General features: G+C 39.5%; 1 protein-coding gene across 1 annotated transcript in view; it reads left to right on the plus strand.

Moving 5' to 3' along the window:
* Nucleotides 1–19,853: 19,853 nt before the first annotated feature.
* LOC116820036 (glutamate decarboxylase 1-like) overlaps nucleotides 19,854–24,603 on the plus strand; it is a 42,151-nt gene continuing 37,401 nt past the window's right edge. Inside the window, exons 1-2 of the mRNA XM_032772228.2 lie at nucleotides 19,854–19,938; nucleotides 24,118–24,252. Coding sequence (XP_032628119.2) covers nucleotides 19,908–19,938; nucleotides 24,118–24,252 — 166 coding nt within the window. The 5' untranslated portion in view covers nucleotides 19,854–19,907. The remainder of the gene's footprint in view (nucleotides 19,939–24,117; nucleotides 24,253–24,603) is intronic.

Below are 24,603 nucleotides of genomic sequence, written 5' to 3' on the forward strand. Positions count from 1 at the left end.
ATTAACTTGTGGCTTGCACTTGCATTATGTAGATGCAATATACTAGAAACGGTCTTGGAGAAGCTCAGCTGCAGGTGCCATTGACTACAGTGGCCTGCCATGAGCTTCATATCATCATTCAGGTTCTTGTTAATTTCTTAGAAAGACTGAGCTTGATAGGTGCAGCAGATGTCATCAACATAGATAAACTTGTGCAAAAGTGTTGCTGGCAAGTCGTTGATGTACACATTGAACAGTATTGAAAGAACTGAACCTTGAGGAAGACTGTTAGTCTGATACTTCCAGGAACCACAACGGTTACCCATTTTAGAAGCAGGGCTCTACTACTTCGACCACTCAATGCGGGGCAACTTGAGAGTTTACACAGAAGGCCTTTGTGCCAAACTGTGTCATAAGTGGTGGTCAAATGTAGGAAGACAGCTCCTATCTTTAGATTTTGTTGATAACCATTTTTGGTAAAGGCGATCAAGGCCAAGACTTGCTCACAAGTGCTACGTCCTTTCCTGGACCCTGCCTGCATTGAATAATTAATTAAAATGAAAACAAAGACCTTATATTCAGGTGATTTTAAGATTGTAAAGTGGGGAAAAAAGCAAGAAATGCAAAAGCTAAAGAAAGGTAGTTTTAAAGATAAAGGGCCAGAAGGGAAATGAACAGTGGTGGGTCCAGTATAGAGGGAGAAGAGGAAGCAAATGATTGAGTCGCCTGGAGCACTTGCACACCTACCAGATTTCAAAATGAAAATGAGGGCAGTTGATCTAGTGCAATACAACAAATTCATATGTTTCTGCATCCTTTCTTTCTCGCTGTCTGGTTTCCACACACACACCCAGCTGAATTGCTATAATTTTGCATCTTTTCTCCCACAAAACCCTTGATCTTCCTGGTTTTTGTGCCAACTATTTTCCCTTAATGTTTTCTGAGTCCCACTCTCAAGCCAGTGTCTGACCCACACAAACACCCTTCCTCCTCTCTCATAATAATAGACTATTTTTAATCAAAGAGAAATTGATCAATATTGGTAGATAGCAGACCCTCATTCTCACTTTTTTTAAGAAGTGAAGAAAAGAGAGGAAAGACAAACCCGTCATGATTTAAAATCTGGAGAAATCTTTTATTTTTATTTTGCTGAACTATCATAAGCTAGGAATTCACCCAGGTGGTGTAAATAAATAATATTGCTAATAATAATAATAAAACCCTTCACACATTTGAATATAACTGTAGCTTGTTATCTAAACACAGCAAGAGGAAAATTGTGCTTGGAATATTTTTGGAACAGCCCCTGGGTTCGTTAATTTTTTATCTGCCAACAAAATGAAAGAGCAGTTTTGGAGTAACGTGTTAAAGGGCCCTGCAGTTACTGAGGAAACTAATTATGATGAACAAACCACCTTCTAGGACAGAAGCTTCTGTACATTCCCTGGCAGACATGCAGATTGTACAGCATAAATGTATTATCAGTAACTCTCTCTTTTTCTATTGATGAAGGGTAAGTCACTGGTTTTAAATAGAGTCTCATCTCAGAATATTTCCTGTAGGCCATATGTCTATTCACTAAGAATGTGAACTAAAAAAAAAAGAGAGAGAGAGACTGGGTTCCATTTTAATTTATTCTTAATTTTTAAAAAATGCAGCTAATTATCCATCCTTTCATATAGTGATGTCAAGTAAACTTAACCTTTGCCACTATTCAGGAAAGCACTGAAGGTTATTCCTATTCAGGAGAGATTAGCCTTGGGGGACTTAAGCACAAATGCTCTCCTGACTATATGCTTTTCAGAACCAGGGCTCTATTTCAGAAAGCCCATAAAATATTCTCAACGCCAATGATTCCTCATGGTACTTCTGCATGAAGGAGTGAGCAGTTAGATTAGTTACACTGGAAGAACATATACACTTCTGTGCACTTTTGTGGGGAGACAATTTATGAGCTGGTTCTGAATATTGGTGTGGAAGGGAATGTTATTGGAAAATGAGGGATAGATCAGTGGACATCAAATAACCACAAACTCCCACACAGCTTGTATGGAGGAGTCAGGGCTGGTATTTCAGCTCAGGGGATAAAAATGTGGGCATGGAGCAGCTGCAAAGCTGCCCCTTATGATTCTGAGTTGCTGTTTTGCCCACCAAGTCCCATTCCATTGCACCACCTCAATGTCTATGTAGTTCCTCACACAACCCTCTCCTCCCCCTGTGTCCTGGCATGGCTCACTCAAGAGCCTATCACAACTACAATGCCTGTACTTGGGAGACTGCTCCTGGGAACATAGGATCATCCTGAGCGGGGCAAACGGGGAAGAGGTGGGGCCATAATAAAGTTCAGTTGTGCTCTGCCTCTTACTTGGGCCAGTCACCAAATACAACAATTTGGCTTTGAATGACTAGACAGAGTAATTAAAAAAACTAAAGAAGTGATCTTTACTTTAGGCTATGATAACTCACTCTTGATCTAATTTTTGTCATTGAAGTAGGATGAAGGGTCCTAAAGGAACATTCTGTTCTCATCAAAGGTAGGTTGTTATGCTTTTAGAAAAAGCAAATATAATCTGATAACACTGGAGATTTGCAGAATAAAAAATATGGATGCTTTTTGATCTGCTTAGAAAGATATTGTGCCAGCACAAAATACAGAATAAGAGTAATACATGAATTCTTTGTAACAACTGAGAGGACTATGGGACATGATTTTTAAAGCCATGGAACATATACTGTATAGAGGTATACCTTCAAACACAAATCCAAATATTAAAATAAAGGAACCTTTTAATGCATGAACTGGATGATAAACTGCTTATAATGAGACAAAGAAAACTGGCCTTACCAAAATAAGGTTGATGTTTAAGGTTCAGGACCCAGTTTTCAGCAGGGAATGCTTCTTGAAGAAATAACCATAGGACCCGTGACTTAAATTGTCATTCAGGACAACAGTTATCTTCAGAAAAATCTCATTGAGAGTTGAGATGTCCCATAAAATTCACCTCTTCAGACAGCTAAACATATAACGTTGTCATGTTCATTATTTCTTATGAACTGTGCACCACTGAAGATGTGTTGCTGCCCCTCCCCCTTACTTCTACAAAGGTTCTGGCACCCTTGGTTAAGACTTGCAGATGCAAGCTGCACTGAACAACTTGAAGGGAAGATGGCTGGATGAGGAAAGTGGTCAATGGAAGCATGTGACTAGGAGAAAAGACTGGTTAATGAAGGAAAAACAAAGCTCAGGAACAGGTTTGCTGAGTTGGAAAATGAAGAAGGGGCACAGCAGGCAGTAACTGAAGGTGGGAGGGCAAGGAAGAGAAGAGCGTAGTCCTGTAAGAAGAGGGCAAGAGCCAGAGTTCAGAGCCCCAGGAGGATACAGGATGACTTGCAGATGATTGCAAGAGAGAATAAAAGACAAAAAGACTTAGAGCCAGAAAGAAGAGGAGGAAGGCCTGAGCATCACACAATCATCAGGAAAAGGCAGGTCTATGTGACTGGGCACTCTTCACTAAGAAGAACAGACAGCCCTGTCACCGGAGCTGATTTGGAGAACCGAAGAATGTGCTGTGTGCCGGGAGCTAAGATACAGATGTGGATCTGAGGCTGAAGAGGATCCTAATGGGAGCAGGAAAGACTCCACTGATTGTCCTGGCACAGCTAGATTCTTGCTGGAATGTATCAAGGGAGACTGTGAGACTGTGGAAGATGCTTAATGAAATGGATGCTCAGGTATCTCCAGTGGGATTCTGCCTGTCCCTAGAGGAGAAGGAAGGCAAGACAAGATTTTGATAATTAACAGATGATCAAGCAGTGGTGCTATAAGGAGGGCTTTGGGATGTTTGACCATTGGGAGGCATTCATGGGCAGAGGACTGTTCTCATGAGATGGACTCCTCATGAATAGGGAGGGAAATAGACTTCTGTGATGGAGGTAGGCACAACTCATTAAGAGCTTTAAACTAGGAACTCAGGAGAGACAGTAGGTAGGTGCGCATGTAATCGTCACACCTGATTTTAACATTCAGAGGGAAGAAAATCAGAGTGGATACAGCAATGAGTAGGAGAATGGACATTAAGGGGAAGGACAGTGCTGATACCAGTCATATACGTGATACTGGCAGTAGAATAACTGTACCCAATCAGGCGAGGAAGGTGGGAAAAGCCAAGCAGCAGCAATTAAGATGTGTGTACTTGAATGCAAGGAGCTGGGCAACAAAATGGAGGAACTAGAACTACCAGTGCAGGAAGTGAAACCAGATATTATAGGGATAACAGAAACATGGTGGGATAGTAGTCATGACTAGAGTACAGGTGTTCAAGGGTATATGCTATGCAGGAAAGATAGAAATAAAGGCAAGCATGGTGAGATAGTATTGAATACTAATGAGGTGGACTGTAAAAAAAATTAGAAGTGATGGAATGGATAAGACAGAGTCTGGGCCAGAATCACTTTGGGAAAGAAAGCTAATAGAGTTTTCCCTAGGCTAGTGCTTGGGATATGCTACAGACAGATACAGATTGGAGGACAAGTGCTACTAATAATAGTAGGGTCCAGATTTTCTTGGATGTGATAGCTGACAGATTTCTTCACCAAACAGTTCCTGAATCAACAAGAGGTGATGCCATTTTAGGTTTGGTATTGGTGAGTAGTGAGGACCTCATAAGAGAACTGATTGTAGGAGATAGCGTTGGTTTGAGTGATCATGAGCTCATTCAGTTTAAACTAAATGGAAGGACCAAAAAATAAATAAATCTGCAACAAAGGTCCTTGATTTCAAAACAACTAACTTTAAAAAAAAAATTAAGGGAATTAAGGACATTGACAGGACTGAAGAACTCAAGGATCTGAATGTGGAGGAGGCTTGGAATTACTTTGAAAGTTTCAGAATCTATCTAAAACCTACATCCCAAGCAAGGGGGAAAATTTTATAGGGAAGGCTTGCAAACCAAGCCAGGTGATTAAGAGAAGGCAGACAACTTACAAGGAATGGAAGATAGGAGAGATCAGCAAGGAAAGTTACCTCTTGGAGGTCAGAAAGCGTAGAGATAAAGTGAGACCTGCCAAAAGCCAAGCAGTGTTGTACCTTGCAGAGGGAATTAAAACCAGTAGTAAAAAGTTCTACAGCCATATAAATAAGATGGAAAGAAGAGGTGAGACTGCTAAACACTGAGGGAAGGGGTGGAGATTAAAGATAATCTAAGTCCGGCCCAGCACCTAAACAAATACTTTGCCTCAGTTTTAATGGGGCTAATCATAGAAATCACAAAAATATAGGACTGGAAGGGACCTTAAGAAGTCATCTAGTCCAGTCCCCTGCACTCATGGCAGGACTAAGTGTTATCTAGACCATCCTGTACTGGTGTTTGCCTAATGAAGATCCTAGGGGTAATGACAGGGTGGCTAATGGGAATGGGTATACAGAGGTAGAAATTACTACATCCAAGGTGGAAGTCAACTCAAATAGCTTAATGTGACTAAATCAGGGGGCCTGGATAATCTCCATCCAGGGAATTTTCAAGGAACTGGCACATGAAGTTACTAGTCCAATAACAAGGATTTGTAATGAATCTGTAAACTCCAGGGAATTGCTAATCTAGTTGCTATTTATAAGGAAGAGGAAAAAGGTGATCTGCTAAGCTACAGGCCTGTTACTTTGACCTCAGTAGTATGCAAGATCTTGGAACCAATTGTGAAAGAGAAAGTAGTTAAGGACATAGGGATAAACGGTCATTGGGATAAAATACAACATGGTTTTTAAAAAGGTAGATTGTGCCAGACCAGCCTGATCTTCTTTGAGAAGATAACTGATTTTTTTAGACAAAGGAAATACAGGTAGATCTAACCTACTGGATTTCCATAAGGTATTTAATACAGTTACACATGGGAAAATATTAGTTAAATTGGAGAAGATGGGGATTAAAATGAGAACAGAAAGGTGGATAAGGAACTAGTTAAAGGCGAGACTACATACATGATACTTCAGTGTCATACTGAAAGGTGAACTGTCAGGCTGGAGGGACGTTACTAGTAGAGTTCATCAGGGATCGGTCTTGGAACCAATCTTATTTAACATTTCTATTAAAAATTGGGAATGTGCCCAGTAAAATTTGTGGATTACACAAAATTGGGAGATATTGCCAATACAGAGGAGGACCAGAAAATCACACAAAAAGATCTGGATGTCCTTGTAAACTGGAGTAATAGAAATGGGATGAAATTTAATAGTGCAAAGTGCAAGGTTATGCATTAAGGGACTAACAAGAAGAATTTTTGCTATAAACTGAGGACTGATCAATTGGAAGACCTGGGTGTATTGGTTGATCATGGGATGACTATTGTCAGATGTTTGGCTGCATGCGTTTGTTCTCTCTGCGTGCTGCACTGGCTCTGGCCAGATAGCCCATGCAGCAGGCTCCGATCGAACTGCTCAGTAAGACCACTAGACTTGATTTAGTAGCGAAGGCGTCTGGCCAGGTTTATTGCCGACAAAGCATGGTGCTAATGCCCCAGCTCAATGGTTACAGGTAAACTAACACACGTATGCCATGACAATGGATGCAGCTCAATCAGTGTTGGGACTTTCCACTGCTCCTTAGGCTGGACAAAGGGTAAAAGTGAGGAATCCCAACATTTATAGACTGAGACAAACAATGTGGGTTAAACAATTTATGTATCATCTTACATATTTCATGAAATGTTTGTTACTTCCCCTTGAACTTTCCTTCTGATGTTTCAGACTAAACATTCCTATTCCCCACCTGTCTTTGTACTTTTACTCCTGATGTGTCAGACAAAATATCACTATTCATCACTTTTGTCAAACCATTTTATCATGTGCTAGGTTGGGATGTTCTTGTGCTGGCCTGCTGAAATGTGTTTACTTATTCAGTATGTTTTAGCAATGCTAGCAATACTGGTGCTGAGGTTATGTACTGGACACTGGCTTGCAGGCAAGTATCTGCCTTTGACAGGGCCTGACTGTTGCCCATAGCATAACTTTTGCTGACTTTGTTTCAGACCTCAGGCCTTGCACCAGGATCATGCTTCAGGCTCTTTCTACTACAACTAAGAGCTGCCAATGTGATGTGGCTGTGAAAAAAGGCTAGTGCAGTCCTAGGATACATCAGTCAAGGTATTTCCAGTAGAGACAAGGAAGTGTTATTACTGTTAGACAAGGCATTAATGAGACTTCATCTGCAATACTGTGTGCAGTTCTGGTCTCCCATGTTTAAGAAAGATCAATTCAAACTGAAACAGGTGCAGAGAAGAGCCACTAGGATGATCCGAGAAATGGAAAACCTGCCTTATGAGAGGAGACTCAAAGAGCTTCACTTGTTTAGTCTTAACAAAAAGAAGGCTGAGGGGAGATATGGCTGCTCTCTATAAATATATCAGAGGGAAAATTACCAAGGAGAAGGAGGAGTTATTTATTTTAAATGTCAGTGTGGGCACAAGAACACAAGGATATACTGGCCATCAACAAGTTTTGGCTTTAAATTAGGTGAAGGTTTCTAACCCTCAGAGGAATGAAGTTCTGGAACAGCCTTCCAAGAGGAGCAGTGGGGGCAAAAAACCTAACTGGCTTCAAGGCTGAGTTTGATAAGTTTATGGAGGGGATGGTATGATGGGACTGCCTACAACAGCATGTGCCCATCAGCAACTGCCTGTAGCAAAAATTCCCAACGAACCGTGATGGGACACTAGATTGGGAATGCTCTGAGTTACTATAGACAATTCGTTCCCAGCTTCTTCCTGGTGGGTCTTGCTCACATGCTCAGAGTCTAACTGATCACCATATTTGAGGTCACGAGGGAATTTTCTCCTGGGTCAGATTGGTAGAGATTTTGGAGGGGAGGGGTGTCACCTTCCTCTGCAGCCTGGGGCATGGATCACTTGCAGGTTTAAACAAGTGTAAATGGAGAATTCTCCGTAACTTGAAGTTTTTAAATGATTTGAGGACTTCAGTAACTTAGTCAGAGGTTAGGGGTCTATTACAGAAGTGGGTGAGTGAGGTTCTGTGGCCCACAATGTGCAGGAGGTCAGACTAGATGATCATGATGATCGCTTCTGACTGTAAAGTCTGTGGGTGTGTCATAGCAAAGTCAAAGTGGGTTAAATTGTATGTCTGGGGGGAAAAAGCAAACAACTTTTGTTCTACATCTGATACAGAACTTTCTATGGAAAAACAACTTCCAGATTATTTTATGGTAAAACAATTTTCAAAAATGCTTCACAGAACTACTTTGGGCTTTTAAAAGAAGATTTGCAATTACATGTATTGGGTCTGTATTTCAGTGATTGCAGAACAAAATGAATTATTACAACAAATAAGAATCCTCGTACATAAAGTCATTTATTCCTTTTAAAAAACTTGTCAGGGTTTATTATAATATTTGAGAACTATAACTATAAGCAAAATCTAAAAATGTGCTGAGTTGCCCCGAAGACATGCTGTATTCATTTAGCTCTGACCTCAGCTGCTTATTGCTGGCTGAGGTCATAGCTAAACTGTAATGGGTGTAAAATGAGCCAGCTTATTAATTTAAAATGCACAATTAGTTCATTTTTTGTTGCCTCTAGCTGCTTGCAAGCATTTAATTGTATCATAAACTGTAGCCTAGCCCACTTTCCACTGCTGACTATTGCCAGACTTCAGAACTACAGTATTTAGCTGCAGTACCTCCTGATGGGCTCCTGAAAGTGTGTTGCTTCTGTCACACTTAAGTGAATGATATGGAAAATGATTGGCTGATCTGATTTAAAAGGCTAGAAATGTTTATCTTTTGACAGTTCAGTGCCTCAGAGAGAGAATGAGTACTCTTGTGTTTTTTACTTCTCTTAAGGATTCATAGTGTATCGCATGCCATCAACTTCTCAGGTCAGATTCAGACCTGGTGTAAGTGGGCTTCAGTGGGAGCTGCTTATGGTTAGCTACCAAATTCAGGCTTGGCATAATCTTTATAATGCATAAATATTTGTCTTGGATATTCTTCTTTTCATATAATAGTCTCACCATTATTTACCTACTGGTACTTTGAAATACTTGTCACTATTGAGCCTTTACAGATCTTAGTCCTCCTGTTTCTATAAAGCCTATGATTTTACTTATTGTTTACTGCACTCTTGTTCCTTTATTATTCATTTCTAGCTCCTATTACTTTACATTGTGTCCTGGTTTTATCGCTCACTTTCTTATCCACTTTGATTGCAGTTGCTCATTTGTTGCTGTTGCTCCTGGATGTTGAGCTTTGTCTAAAATTCTTTGAGGATAATGTTTCCATTAAAAATTGTATTTGTGTCTGAAACATTATCTAATGATTATAACAAAAGCCATTTTAATGTTGGGCTGAGATAAGTGGTTATCTTTTATAGATTGGTCTGTCACGTAGAAAAGACAGGCAGTTGCCTAGGGCAGCAAAATATTAGGGACTGCTAAATGTTCATTAGCTATTTCTGTTTGGGTGACTACCGGATGATAAGAGGGAGTTGTTAAGGCGTCAATAACTATAGCTGGCCCTGAACTTTCATTTCCTGCTTTTGATTACCTTATTTTGACCTTTGAACATTTATTTTTTATTTGGAAAACAGTTTATCAGAATAAACAAGTAGGAGTTCACTTCTGAGATTGCTGTAAAGGCATGTGCAGTATCAGTGTAAAATGCTGATTAAAAATTAGACTCATGCGGACTCACATGGAGAGGTTCTGGTGTCTTCATAAACCCTTGAGGGCCAGACTTTTGAAGGGGGTCTCCATCTATTCTCTACTTTTTTCACTGGCCATCAATTGTACAATTCTGTGAGCACTAGTAAATGCAAGCTTAAATAGACCATAGTGAAGTGTCTGCTATTTGCAGATACAAATGGTGTTTGTGCTCACAATTCAGGTAGTTGTCTAAATTTTACTTCACTCCTGAATTATTGTGTACATAAAATTGCATCTGTTGTGTGTTGGGAGAACGAATATCACAAATTAGAGGTTTTTTTCAAAAAAAAATGGCCCTGAATATTTAATTCTTATCTATTAGTTGTTAAGTGATGATAGATAAGCCTTGGAAAAGAAGCATAAGAGGTTTCTGCCCCACAGAGCTAAAAATCTAAAAAGATAGAGGAGAGAATATCATGATATATTCAGTATTTAGGTCATCTTGTGGGTCTTGAAGTACATGTGAGTTTTTCAGACCAGTTGAATGAGGATGGAATGCTGGCTTTGCCAATGTCATCACAATTTCAAAAGATAATATTTTACCAAATAGAATTTTGGATCAGACAATTAGTTTGCTGGAAAGTTGGCCATAATTCCCCAGTTAAAAATAAAGACCCCGATCCTTGGCTAAGGAGGATGAATGGAGTTTCACAATGGTGTGCAGGTAGGAGACTTCACTATAAATGAATACATATATGGGAGAAGAGACCAACGCGAGAACTGCAACCACAACTGCCAGAGGGACAGACAAACTGTCCATGACCATTGCAGTCTGTTGTATCTTTGCTTTGTGGAATTCATGTTTTTTGCATAAGGTGTTGATGTGTGCCTTGCTTCATAGCTGTTAATAGCAACAGGACAAATCTGCTGTCACATTGCTCTGTCATGGGCTGTTGTTTCCCAGTTACTTGGATTGACCTGACATGCTTTCATGTTTGACTTCATTGTGTCTTTATGTAATTTTTACTGACCATGATGCGATTCGGTGCCTTGTTTTTAACTGACTGTAAAATATGACGCTGAATGGTCTCGAGTCTGCAGATGAATGAAGGGACTGAACCAATGCAGCTGAACTTTTATGAGCATGTTTTGAATGCAGACATCCAACAATTAAGGATTTGATATTAGGAATCTTGTCCCAACATTTGACTGTACAAAATGCCATGAAACTTCACATATGCAACTGATGATGTTTCCTGATATGGGGGCAATGTGTTGTCCATGTCTCACAACCATATAGAAGTGTTGTCACCATAGCTGCCCAATAGACCTTTAACAGAGTGTTTATTTTGACACCTCTATCATTCCAGAGGCAGTGGGACAACATTTCAAATGCAGAACTCGCCTTGGCATCATCAGTTGTGGCATTCTGTGAGAGCATGCTCCCTAGATAGCAAAACTTCTCCATGGACTTGAGTGGAACATTGTTGATCTTAATAATTGGGTGGACGTTTGCATCATCTGGCAGAGGATGGAACAATATTTCAGTTTTCTTTAGGGTAATTGCTTGTGCAGTTGCCCGTTTTAGTTTCACAAAGTGATTAGTTATAAACTGAATAATGTTATTGATCAACTGAGCAACACAGTGCACAGTTATCAGCAAATAGAAGCTCATTAATAAGTAAATCAGACATTTTTGTGCAGGCATGGAAGCATTGCAGATAAAACAACTTCCTGTAGGTGTTGAACTGAATAATACTCCTCTGTCAGTGTTACGAAATGCATCCATAAGCTAAGGATGAGTAGTGTATCGTGCAAATCAGGAGGGGTATGGAAGGATTTGCAGTCTGGTTTTCACTTTTAAGCCTTCTTTGTACTGTCCTGATCCTAGGAGAATTGTGTGTAGGCCAGTCCCCCCATACAAGTATAAGGTACAACTTCCCCAAGAGCTTTAGGCTTTGATCCAAAGTCCAAAATGAATGGGAGTCTTTCCGTTGACTTCCATGGGCTTTGGATAAGACCTTTCTAGCGCATCTGGGAATCATCAAGGCACCTGGCAGAGCTGGTCACAAAAATCTCTCTCCTTCACTCACACACTCACACTCACACACACACACACACACAGAAAATGAAAGTGAAAATGTATCATTTTATTGAAAATGAGCCATTTTTTAATTTTATTTTTTACCAAATAAGATAAGATAAAATCAAATAATTTTGTTTTGGGAGGGAAAAACTACTTTCGCTTTTTTTGACTTTTTTTCCTCCCTCTGGGAAAAGGGGAAAGAATTTTTTAAAAAGAAATTAAATTAAAAAAATAACCCCCCCCCAAACATCAACATTTTCATTTGTTTTATTTCATCATAAATTAAAAATTGTACAGAAAGGAAAAAAAAATCAAACATTTTCCTTTGTTTGAAAAGACATTCTCCAATAAAAAGTTTTAACTGAAAATTTTCCACCGGCTCTAGTGGAGTAAAGTCATAAGAATGTAAGAACATAACACAAGCCCTTGTTAAGAGCTCCCTAACCCAGAAACTGTTTGCAGTGCAGCCCAACAACAACTTGACTGAACCTTCAGATTTATGAACATTTTCTGATATGCCAGTGGATGGCACCCTTAATTATCTATATATGCATATACATACAGATATCTGACCTTTTTCCCTGTTTGTAACATTTCATCATTACTAATAAATAAACTGAAAAATCATAATCATTCAAATTACACAAATGGTTAGATTTATTAATCTAATACTTTCACATTTCCACACAAACATTGTCATATAATTTTTCCGTGTATCTCCGCTTCTAATTTAATTTTATTTAAGCTGCAAAGAATTCAGCCTCTTGCCAGCGATAACTCAAATGCCAAATTAGAAGGTCTAGTCTATAGGACACAGCACACATTGTCCAAATTCAGTTACTCTGACTTCCTCATGTGAGATCCAATTTTTTTTCCCTTCTATTATTTTTGTTCTGTAAATCATAACCATCTGCACTGTGTGTGTGCACACGTGTATGTATGAACATACTTATATCTTTTTATATGGCACTCTGTTAAAAGTCCCAGCCATGCTCCCTTCCCTCTCACTTCTCCCTCCCAACCCATGACCCCTAATGTCAGATCCAGGAAGGGGCTGTCATAAGTGCCCTCATGACTGTCACACAATCAGAGGATTTTTCTATGGCGGGTTCCTCCTGCAGTCAGCTATGTTAATTTTATGTCATCAATTCAGCTTATGGTACAGCACTAGATTGCTGCACTACAGTGGAGACATTGAGACAGAATGTTAACCATTCATAAAATAACTTACCAATGATTGTTAAAGTAGATAAATACTTATCTCAATTAGCCCCTCTGAGACAATCTGCTTTAAGAAATTGGGTACTATAATAAGGACAGAAGAGCACTTTTATTAATTTGCTACCTTCTGACTGGTTGCAGTTCAAGGGAGGCTGGGATTCACCGTGTCACTGTCCTTAATCTATATATACAGCTGACCAATTTAGAAACTGTGTAAGATTAATTTTGTCTTCAAATTATATTTCTGGAGAACATGCAATGCTCAAAGAGTTGGTGGAAAGGCAAATGAAGCTTTTACAGCTTCCAGAATTGTTATGGCAGGCTTTATTATAGTCCTCATCTTGAATTCCCTCCATGAAAGGAGAGAATGCAAGCAGCTCCTTTAAGAACCTTTCTGACTTTTTCTATGTGTGATGGAGCAAGGCCAGATGGCTACAGTAAAGTACTGAGAAACAGGTATGTTAGCCCCAGGCTAAACAAATCTCTAGTACCCTGGTAACCAAATGGCAGTTGCTCCAGGTTAATCAAGGCACCTGGAGCCAATTAAGATCTTTGAAGGCAGTAGAGATAGCTACTTTAATTAGAACACCTGCAGCCAATCAAGGCAGGCTAATCAGGGCACCTGGGTTTAAAAAGGAGCTCACTCCAGTCAGGCAGGGAGGAGTCAGAGGAGAAGGAGTGAGAGTGAGGAGCTGGGAGCAAGAAGCTGAGAGTGAGAGTGAGTACTGCTGGAGGATTGAGGAAGACAAGCGTTATCAGACACCAGGAGGAAGGTCCTGTGGTGAGGATAAAGAAGGTATTTGGAGGAGGCCATGGGGAAGTAGCCCAGGGAGTTGTAGTTGTCATGCAGCTGTTACAGGAGGCACTATAGACAGCTGCGATCCACAGGGCCCTGGGCTGGAACCTGGAGTAGAGGGTGGGTCCAGGTTCCCCCCAAACCTCCCAACTCCTGATCAGACACAGGAGGAGTTGGCCCAGACTGTGGTGAAGATCACTGAGGTGAACAAATCTGCCAATAAGTGCAGGACCCACCAAGATAGAGGAGGAACTTTGTCACAATATCATAGTGCTAACATTAATGGTATGTCAGTTTGTACTTCAGGAATGATCTGTAATCACATCAAAAATTTCACCTCTTCAACCTCACTGACTTCAGTGGGGTTGTATGGGTTTAAGTGAGGGCAAAATTTGACTTCTTGGCTTCACAGTTGCTTCATTTATCTGCCAGAAGTATAGCCTATTATTTGAGCAAAGTCTGACATACTACTGATTTTCCTCAAGAGTACCAAGTTTATTGTGCTGTAGAGTCATAAATCCATTGCAAGCTTCAAGTAGTGCATAGTAGTAAAACAAAACCTTCTGGGGCCTATAGAAATATGGCTACTGGATCACCATTGCAGAGTCTCTAAGGAAGTGGGTGTGCAACGACATAAGCTCATGCTGGGCTGGGCATCTTTGGTTCAGACTGTATTGGCCATAGACTAGCAGAGGCACCTGGTTGAGAAAAAAGTTGATTAAAAATACAATCTAGGGAAAACTAACTTTACAAAGAGAGATGGCACAACTTTCAGCTCCTGGTGGTTTGGGATGTTCAAGCCTAATCTTTTGAAGCTGTTTATCAAATCTTAAAAGTGACAGATAAAATCTTAGATTTATTGCAAATTTAGGGGAAAATTAATTGCCCTTCTGATGAGATAAGACATAATCATCAACTGCTAATAACCTATAATGTTATTTCACCAATACATTCATAATTAACAAATTATAAGATATATGTATTTTATCATTTAGCTGGCTAAAATCTGATACTTTTCAAAATGTGTCCAAGACCTCTTCTTGCTGATATTTGCCCTCAGCATCCATCTGTTTTAAAACCAAAATTGGCAGTTGGAATCCAAATGCCAGTTTTCTTACTCAAGGAGAGCTATTTTTTCACTTTGCCTTTTCACACAACAAATGCAAATGTGGGGTTCAGACTGACCTAGCTATACTTTCCTAAAATAAAGCTAGCATTAGAAGGTGGAGTAGCTGTGAGTCAAATTAGTGAAATAAGTGATTAACAGTTTAATTCTAAAGGTTAGTAAATATTCATGTTTTTAGTTTCACACATTTCATATAGACAATAATGGCAAAATTCCATATTCAGATAAATAAGCATAACTCCTATGGATGGTAATGGAAGTTGGAAAAACAAAAAATCTGTAAAAATCAGCATGTCTACAATATATAGGCTTGCAATTGCATGCACACTTTCTGCAAATGCACATACTTTTACTATGGTATGTGCACAAGCAAGTATGTGAACATCTTAAAACTAATATCTATGTGCAACTACAGTGCGTTGTTGTAACTGCAGTCACATTTTGTACACGATGAAAACGTAGCCTCTTGAGTCAAATTATGGACAAAAGATGCTAAATTATGTGCAAAAATATACATACACTTACATATCTTCATTTGGGGGTAAAATTGATGCAAATGCATGTGAAAATGTACAATTAGAAGATGAAATAGTAATTTATGTAACTGTAGAAGTTTAATTCATATGCATTTTTGTATGTGGTTCTCTCACTCAAATGTGGCACTAAATATATTAATCTAGTTATCAGAGAGAGATCTAATATATCCGTGGTGGTGCAATAGGTTCATACAAAACCAAACTCACCAAAAATTAAGATGGGTTTAATTAATATGGGAACCTTAACTCCAGTTTGGAAAAAGGTTCCAAACCTGAAATGATGCATTTCACCAAATCCTAGCCCAAGAAACATATACAAACACTATTCCAATAGGCACGTCCCATGCTGTTCCTAGCATCCAGATTATGACTAGACTGTTGACACTACTTTATCTTACGTACATTTGAAGGGTACCATGATGAGACATGCGCCCCTTCCCAGCATCCTCAGCAGGTGACGGAGGGCCTCTCCCCAACTGCCTTCTGGGGAGCTGCCAGGTAATTTTCAGGGTGAGGTAAGTTGGACCCTTTGGGTGGAAGCATTTTTTGTTTGTTTTCAACTAAGAACTTCCCATCAAACCCTCAGTGGCTGGTTCAGTGCCAACTTCTGCGAGCGGACCCTTACTGGTACAAACAGCACTGTATTCAGCAGATGCCACAGTCACATAATCTGTCATCCTCAGTAGTGCTGGTTAAATATTTTAAACATTTTAACTTTTTTTCATACAAAATTGGGTTTTCAACAAAATGAAAATTCATGGGTGCTGTAGTTTGTTTGACTCATGTCCTCATTTTCCTCTGAGCCCCAGATGGATTGAGCACATCATGGAAGACAATCTCCCATCTCCAAAATAAGCTATCTATGAGCCCAATAGCCAGAGTTTATAAACTCTGGCATCTGAACATTGGGCTCTGAAAGCCACATTTAGATATCTAAATAAAAATGTCCCACTCTTCAGAAGCAGTGAGCACTCACAAATCCCACTGAAGTCAATGGGAGCTGTTCACAAACAAGCTTTAATTGCTGAGTGGGTGCTCTACTTTCATCTTTGAGTAAGAGTGCACTATTAGGAAGTTTACTGTATTGTTTGTCTGTTGCAAACCAGAAACAACTTGTGAGAATGTTTATGGATTATTGGCAAGAATTCTTGTATTTCCTACAATTAATATTAATGGGAGACTTGCAGTTCCTGTACACACCTCAAAATATCCCTCCCAGAACCTTTCACAAGTAAAAGCAGCAGAGTCCTGTGGTACCTTATGGACTAATAGACGTATTGGAGCATGAGCCTTCGTGGGTGAATATCCACTTCATCGGATGCATCCATGAAATTCACCCATGAAAGCTCATGCTCCAATATGTCTGTTAGTCCATAAGGCACCACAGGACTCTTTGCTGCTTTTACAGATCCAGACTAACACAGCTACCCCTCTGATACTTTTCACAAGTAAGTGATATGTTTCTCTTACAACAATTGGGGATCTTTGTTCTTTGTGTCTTTACTATTCTGGGTCAAAAGGGGGCAATGATTTTATAACAGATTTACGGTGTCAGTAACAAATCTAAGTTTTAAAAAGGCCTTTTAAAATAAATCTATTCTTAAGTTGGTTGACATTAGAGCTCTGGAAAATGTTTGCACCAGGCAATGAGGGCCTGCAAATTTCACCCAGTTTCAGATTTCATTACAAATTTGAAATCAGATCACTTTAGTTGAAAAGTTAAAGAATATTTCTGGCACACTGGGACTGACTGATAGGTTCACTCCCAAGCCAAGCAAGCTCTGCAGTTTTGCATGTAAGTGGTTAGTTTGCAACCATAACTTGAAATGAAATTTGTTATTGTTTTGAAGGTAGGAAAGTATAACCATACGGAACACACCCAAAAAGTTTTGATGGTGCTTGGTGATGGTACTATCTTAAGTGCTTATGCAACTCTGATTACCTGAGGGCCTAGCAATCTTTAAGGTATTTATCCTCACAATACCCCACGAAGTATGGATTATCATCATCCAGCAATTATGGGGAGACTTAGGGCACATCTATACTGGCAAAGTTACAGCGCCGGCAGTTACAGCACCACTCAGAGCGCACAGAAGGACAACCACTGTTGTGTGATCACACTGACAGCTGCCTGCGCAATAGCGTGTTCACACTTGCAGTGGTATTTGGAGCAGTGCACTCTGGGTAGCTATCCCACAGAGCATCTCTTCCTCTTCTGCTACTAAGAGTTGTGGGAGGATAGCGGAGGAGGGTACTGTGGGGCATCCTGGTTCCTGTCCCAATGCCCCATGATGCAAGTAATCGCTGTGCTTCCATCGGCATATGGCGCCATCTTTCAGCGGTTTCTGTACTGTATGCCCTGCCTCTTTTGGGCAGCAGAAATGGATCCCAAACTGCTGACCAGTATGCTGCTCGCTCTGACCAACACATCACAAGCGGCAGTGGAGTTGTTCCTTAAATTACAAAGGCAAGAGGAGTGTGACATTGATGTCACCACATGTAACTATGACACAAGATTGCTTGTGGCATTCACGGAGGTGCTGACCATAGTGGAATGCTGCTTTTAGTCTCGGGGAAACAAGCACTGAGTGGTGGGATCACATAGTCATGCACATCTGGGATGATGAGCAGTGGCTGCAGAACTTTTACTTCTGTGCTGCTGCCTTCAGAGCTGGGCCCTTGGTCAGCAGCTACCACTCTCCGGCTGCCCATCTCTGAAGGCAGAAGCTGAGCAGTAAGAGTGGTATAGTATGGTATTCCCACTTTTACTTCAGCACTGCTGCTGGTGGGGCACTGCCTTCAGATCTGGACACCTGGCAGAGAGCGGTGGCTGTTGGCTGGCCACCCAGATCTGATGGCAGCCCAGAAGTAAGGGTGGCAATACTTTGACCCCCCTAAAATAACCTTGCAATCTCCCCTTCAAATCCCTTTTGGATCAGGACCCCCAATTTGAAAAACACTGATTGCCCCTGTGCAATCTGTATAGTATAGGGTAAAAGTGCACAAAAGACCAGATTTCACGGGAAGAGACCAAATTTCACAGTCCGTGCCATGTTTTTCATGGCCATGAATTTGGTAGGGTACTGTACATTACTAATATCCACAATTGCCTGGGCAATCCACCATGACAATGACAAGAGAGCCACATGTAGAATCATGAGAGATAGTAGATCTGATCTGCTCTGAGATGGACAACTCCAGTATTTTTCATTTTAAAAAGTGTTTTGTTTTATTATTTGAACAGCCTGCCTGCAACCGTTCAGTTAGTCGTCTCAACATAGGCTCCACCTACCAGGAGTTGAGTCTCAGTTTCCAATAAGCAGAAAGTCAGGGGAAGAGACTTTGGCTCTGCAGCCTGAGCATGCATCAACTCTTCTCACTCTCTGCATCAAATCTCTTGTAATTTTTGGAGCCTCCGAACTTGGAGACCCACTTACCTCCATCACCTGATGATAGAGCCCCTCTGCTGCAGGACTCATTGTGGTACAAATCTCTACTAGCATGCAGAGTTATACCCTACAAAAACCATCTCCCATTCCCAATTAAGCAGGCAGCTTGTTCTCAGAGAAGTTCTATCCTGGCAAGAAGAGAAAGTGGCTAGCCATAGAGAAAACTAAGGAGAGAGACACCACAGTTTCACAAGCCTACGGGTAAGTAAAATGGGATGGGGCTTGACTAGATTAATGCAAGACTTAAGCCCTCAATTATTTCAGATTAAAGGCTTTTCAAAGCAACAAGAGCATTTTCAAATAAGATTAATAGTAAGTCCTGTCTTTGTCTGCTCCATTTTAAAAGGCAAACTCATGCTCTAAGCTTTTGAGTTGAAGAAAGAGGAAACCACAAGGAGGAAGTGCAAATGGTTGGTCAGAAGGGTCATATCTGAGTAACAGGTTAGTATTTTCAGGTGAACACAAAATAAAAAAAAAAGATTCCATCTTCAATGGCAGCTCTAATACTGGACTGCACACACATTGCTTCTGTTTCTCTTCCCCACCCACCACAGCAAAATCAATGAGAGAGTTGCAGGATCAATTCCTTGCTCTCATGGATTTATGCAAGTTCCTGAACACCCCTGATTCCTATTGAAGTAAGTGGAAGCTAGGGGTACTTAGCACCTTTTAAGATTGGGCCACAGATACACAAAGTAGTTGAAAATGTTAAAGGGAAATTTTGGTAGGCATGCAAACTACATTAATTATATTAGAGGTGGCTAAGGAAGCCTTGAAAAAGGTGTTTATTACTTTAAAAACAAACTGCTGCTAGCCACTTAAAAAAAGAGAGCGAGAAAAAAATTGTACCTCCCCTCCCATTTAGTTTAACTAGTAGGAACGCCCAGAAACTCTGAGCAATACATAGAAAGAATATAAACACTAGATAAATCTGTATCTGTGACAAATCAGTTCAGCTGCACATAGGCTTGATGAACACAATCTTTTGTTTTGTTTGTTTGCAAAATTGTACTTTTTATTACTCAGGGCATTTTCCTGTGCTGTTCTGTTCTTCAGAGAATCATAGACATGGATTTCAGGACAGGTACTAATAAGACAAGTAAGTTCAAAGATTACATTAAATAATCTCTTCACTGAAAGACTTTGTATGAAATTACATATATACATTTAAAAATCAGAATAAAGTTTATGTAACCAATTTAAAAAAGTGAGATGGTCTTTGATATGACTTTAACTATACACAGGGATATGGAACTATCGCTGCATAGTCTGCCCTAGGAAAGAATACAAATATGAGTCTGTTTCATACCCCTTAGAGGTCTATGTTAAGACTTCAGCTGACTTCAGTGAGTTAGAATCATGCCTTTAATTGTCTGATTTATAGCTGTCTGACATGATATAATGAAATGATGAGGAAGAAGAGAATGTAGAAGAGGGCTGATTACATTTTGGTGATACAGTTTGATATATTACCTGTTCATGCCAAAAAGGGGGGCGAAGGGGCAAGCTGGTAACTAGCAGTGTCTTTGTGTCTGAAGAAAGGGTAGTGAAAATGAGAGGTGTTTTTTGGAAAGCTATTACATGCTTGGTATGTTGAGGCAAAACAGTGTAAAACCAAACAATTTCCACCACTCCTTCCCAAAGTAGTGTTCAATTCATTAGGATGTTAAACTTCACTGCTTATAGAAGAGAACAAATCAGGATTAAGTCTTTGCTTATACTCTGCATCTTTGCTTTCTCTCCTGACATGCATTCTCTTTAGTTGTCTAGATGTTAATCATATTTAAAAGAAAAAAATCAGGTGTGTTTCTGTAGATAATGCCCTACAGCAGCCCATTTCACACTAATGATCACATTCAAAATATGTACTGAGAAAATATCCCGTAAATTCAGAGTCAGAGTTGCTGCAACTGATTCTGGTGTTGTTTGCACCAGTTCAAATTGGGAGTAGCTTCTGTGAACTCAGAGTAGTTGCATTGGTATAAAATGGGTATAAGAAGAAAGCTATCTTCTCAAAATACATATAAAGTATATAAAGCTTAATCCTCTATTACCAAAACAAAAAGACAGTACTTTCCCCAGTATTGGTATAAATGATGAAGAGATGTTTGGTTAAACACAGAAAAGCAAATGGATCAGACTTTTGAACTGCTTTGCTTTGACTTGTATCAAGAGGACAGTCATAGTTTAAAGCTAATGGAATCCTATTCACATTTCTTTATTCATTAAAGAGAACAGTTGAGTCCTGTGAAGGATTTCAGTAACAGAACACAGTGGCCTTTTACCATTCTACATTAGTATAAACAGAAAAACAAGAGGGTGTTATATTATTCAATTGAGTTAAAATGAAGATTTGATTTTAGCTGTGTTGAAACAGTTATGCAGACTGAAAATACACTCAGTTTTCTCATAATGTCTAATATTTGCTCTTTGAACACTGCAAATTCTGCAATTATTGGAGTCCTGGTATCATCTAAAATATTGTACATATATAAATTATCAAGGGAATACTAGATATTGAAGTTATACAATTGCTAATACTTATTTTAGTTTAACTAGAACGGTTGGTGCATTTCCCTCATAAGTAAAATTGGCACATTGTTAGACACCCACTGGAGGAAAGATGTTATCTTTGTAGCTACTTAGCAAGACAAAGTGGGTGAGGTAATATTTTTCATTGGAACAGCTTCTGTTGGTGAGAGAGACAGGCTTTTGAGATTACACAGAGCTCAACTTCAGGTCTTGGAAACTGAGGCTATATCTACACTAGCACTTTTGTTGCAAAACATTTGTCAGTCAAGGATGTGAAAAAAACACACTTCTGACTGACATAAGCTTCACCAACAGAAATGCTGGTGTGAAAGGTTTTTGTTGGCAGAAGATTCTCTCTCTCTCTCTCTCTCTGATATAGCTGCTGCTGCTTGTTGGGGGTGGTTTAATTATGCCATCTTCAACTTGAAATGTGCTTATTTACTTATGCTAAACTATGTATTCCAGCTTGTATTTATCTGTGGCACTCCGAGTAAGTTTTCCAGACCTGAAGAGCTCTGTGTAAGCTCGAAGGCTTGTCTCTCTCACCAACAGAAGTTGGTCAAATAAAAGATATTACCTCACTGACCTTGTTTTACTAATATTCTGGGGTTGATGTGGCTAGAATAAAACACTCCTTAGTTACTTAGCAGTTAATTATACAAGTAAAATTATATCTGCTACTTTTAGGTTTTAGGCTGTGGATTAAGTGAAAAAATACCTGGCAAAATACAGATAGGTTTATATTTTACGAGTTTTCACTCAGGTAACCTCCCCTTTGACATCATAAGGCATTGGTAGTAACGGAGTAAGGAGTTCAGTACTGGGCACAACCTTAATAGAGGCCTCATCCCAGCCTTCAGTTTTGCAGATGCATTTTGAACACTTAAATTGTTAGCTGTTTAACCTGGTACTATCTAATTTTAGACACAATAGTGCAGTTAGACATGTGACTGTTATTTGTACCTGCAAAACAGCACTGCAAAATTAGAAGCTGTTGTTCAAATATCAAGTCTTATAACTGTATTTGATGCAAGTAAATTTCTTTGTTTAATTATGAAACATGGAATTAAAATAGTAACGAGAGTCTGCTTATGAACTGAAAAGGAAAAACAAGAATTAAAAATTCCCTCCAGCATGACTGTAAATTATTGTCTGATTGTCCAGTCAGTGACTATGCAGTCCAGCTCATATTAATTTGTTCCCTGCAGTCCCCATGACTAGTCTGTATTGCCTTTGTGAGTGGAGGATATTCCCATATCTGTTTTAGGGACACTGTGTGTATGGGTTTCTAAGGACTACACCCGTTGACCTCTTTTTTGCATGTAAACAACAGCATTTCAAAGTTTATTTCTTGCCTTGATTTTGCTGTTCTGCTTAAGCAAATGTCTGGTTATTAGTATTAATGTTGTTGTTTGAAACACATAACCAGAGAACACCGAGAGCAAAGGAGATCCAACATCTGTGAGCAAGACCTGTGGTGCCCATCGTGCCTTTACCATACTGCACTAGGGCAATGAATGAAAAGAATGTGTATTTGCTTCAATTATTTCCGTCTTTAAAATCCCCCAAAACATGGATCCTTGTATTTTGTGCTCCCTCCAATTATTAACCCAAAATCACATCAAAGAAAATTAATGTAATAAAAGCCTAGGTAAATCAGTCATTCCATCCAACAACCAAAATAGGAAAGCACCTCTTTTTATTAAACTAAACAGATGGCTATCTGATGAATATAAGGTTTGTTCTAATTTAATTGCCTCTTTGGATGGCTGTTTTAAGCATTAGCTCAGTGTGATAATGAAACAGAGTCTAGGATTTTTTTTTTTTTTTTTTTTTTAAGTACAAAAGCTAAGTGCCTTAGCCCAGTGACAATTGTTACTTATGCTACAGCCATGTCCCCCCCAAATTTGTTAAGATATAGTGGCAATTTATCTGAGTAAAATGTTAAGTGTGTCAAATTAACTCCTGTGACACACTTCATTGGCAAACAGAGATTTTTAAAATCCATCCCCAAGTCCAAATTCTTTCCAGAGTGTGTGTAGGCAGAAGTCAAAAGAAAAGTTAGCTTTATAGTCAGATAACAGGTTAAATCATGTGGGCCTCCTTTTTTTTCCCCAGGCAAATTCCTTCAGAAGTCAACTATTTTGTTTGGCTTGCACTGGCAGATCTTCAGACATGAATCTTACCCATGGGATGCATCATAAGGATATAGATACTTTGGCAATGCTTTTTAGAGATTCCTTTCAGAAAACCTCAGAAATATGGGAAATGTGTTAAGTAGGCATCTGTCAGAATTTGAAAATATGGTGACCAGAAGTAATAGCTTGAAGGGCTGTATGAAGCATTTGTCAAAGGAAGTTAAATGTTTGTTAAATGTTTAAAACAATAGTAGATATAGCTAGAGGCCAAATTTTGATCATTTCTCATGTTGATTAGCACATTATCCCACAAGCCATCCCGTTGTATCAAAGTCAGCCCCAAAAGATAAGCAGCTAGGCTGATTTGGAAGGAAGCGTAAACTACTAGGGCCCCTACTGGGCTGCTGATGACTGACTAGACACTCCTTGAGTGGACCTTGGAGTGGGGATGCAGATGCAGTTACCCTGAAACTGTGACTCTGGCAACTGTCACAGACTGAATACCAGACTAGTGGATGGACTGTCATCTGATCTGGTCTGGAAATTCCTATATTGCAAATAATCATTTAAAGCCATTTTCTTTTTTCAATCTGGTGGCATTTTCCCAGATGAACAGGTCCATCAAGAATCTTCCCAGGTGAGAGAGAAACATATCTCTAGCTTTCAGGGAGAAAGTGAAGAGAAGGAAAAGGACACTAACTCTGAGATCCTTGTGGCTAATTTTTCAAATATCTATGCATCGGGTAAGTGTGACCAAAAAAACCAAAACAACAGAACAACCAACCCTTTCTTTAATTGTTCCTTTTTGTTGCCAACAAATTCTGTCGGGTATTTCTCTTAGGAAGATTCCCTGTTTCTAAACAGCCTGTTCTGGAGATGTCTCATGGTTCAGCTTGATGACTACATTTTATATGACCAATTGGGAAAGGTGGAGGACAATGAGGATGAAGTGTCCTCTCTTCTCTGTTCCCAATCTCCCCTTGTCATAAACAGATAGCTAAGGGTTAATGTTTCTTTAACCTGTAAAGGGTTAACAAAGGGAACCAAACACCTGACCAGAGGACCAATCAGGAAACAGGATTTTTCAAAGCTTA

This window comes from Chelonoidis abingdonii, chromosome 2 (genome assembly GCF_003597395.2).
Source record: "Chelonoidis abingdonii isolate Lonesome George chromosome 2, CheloAbing_2.0, whole genome shotgun sequence".
Taxonomy (NCBI): domain Eukaryota; kingdom Metazoa; phylum Chordata; order Testudines; family Testudinidae; genus Chelonoidis; species Chelonoidis abingdonii.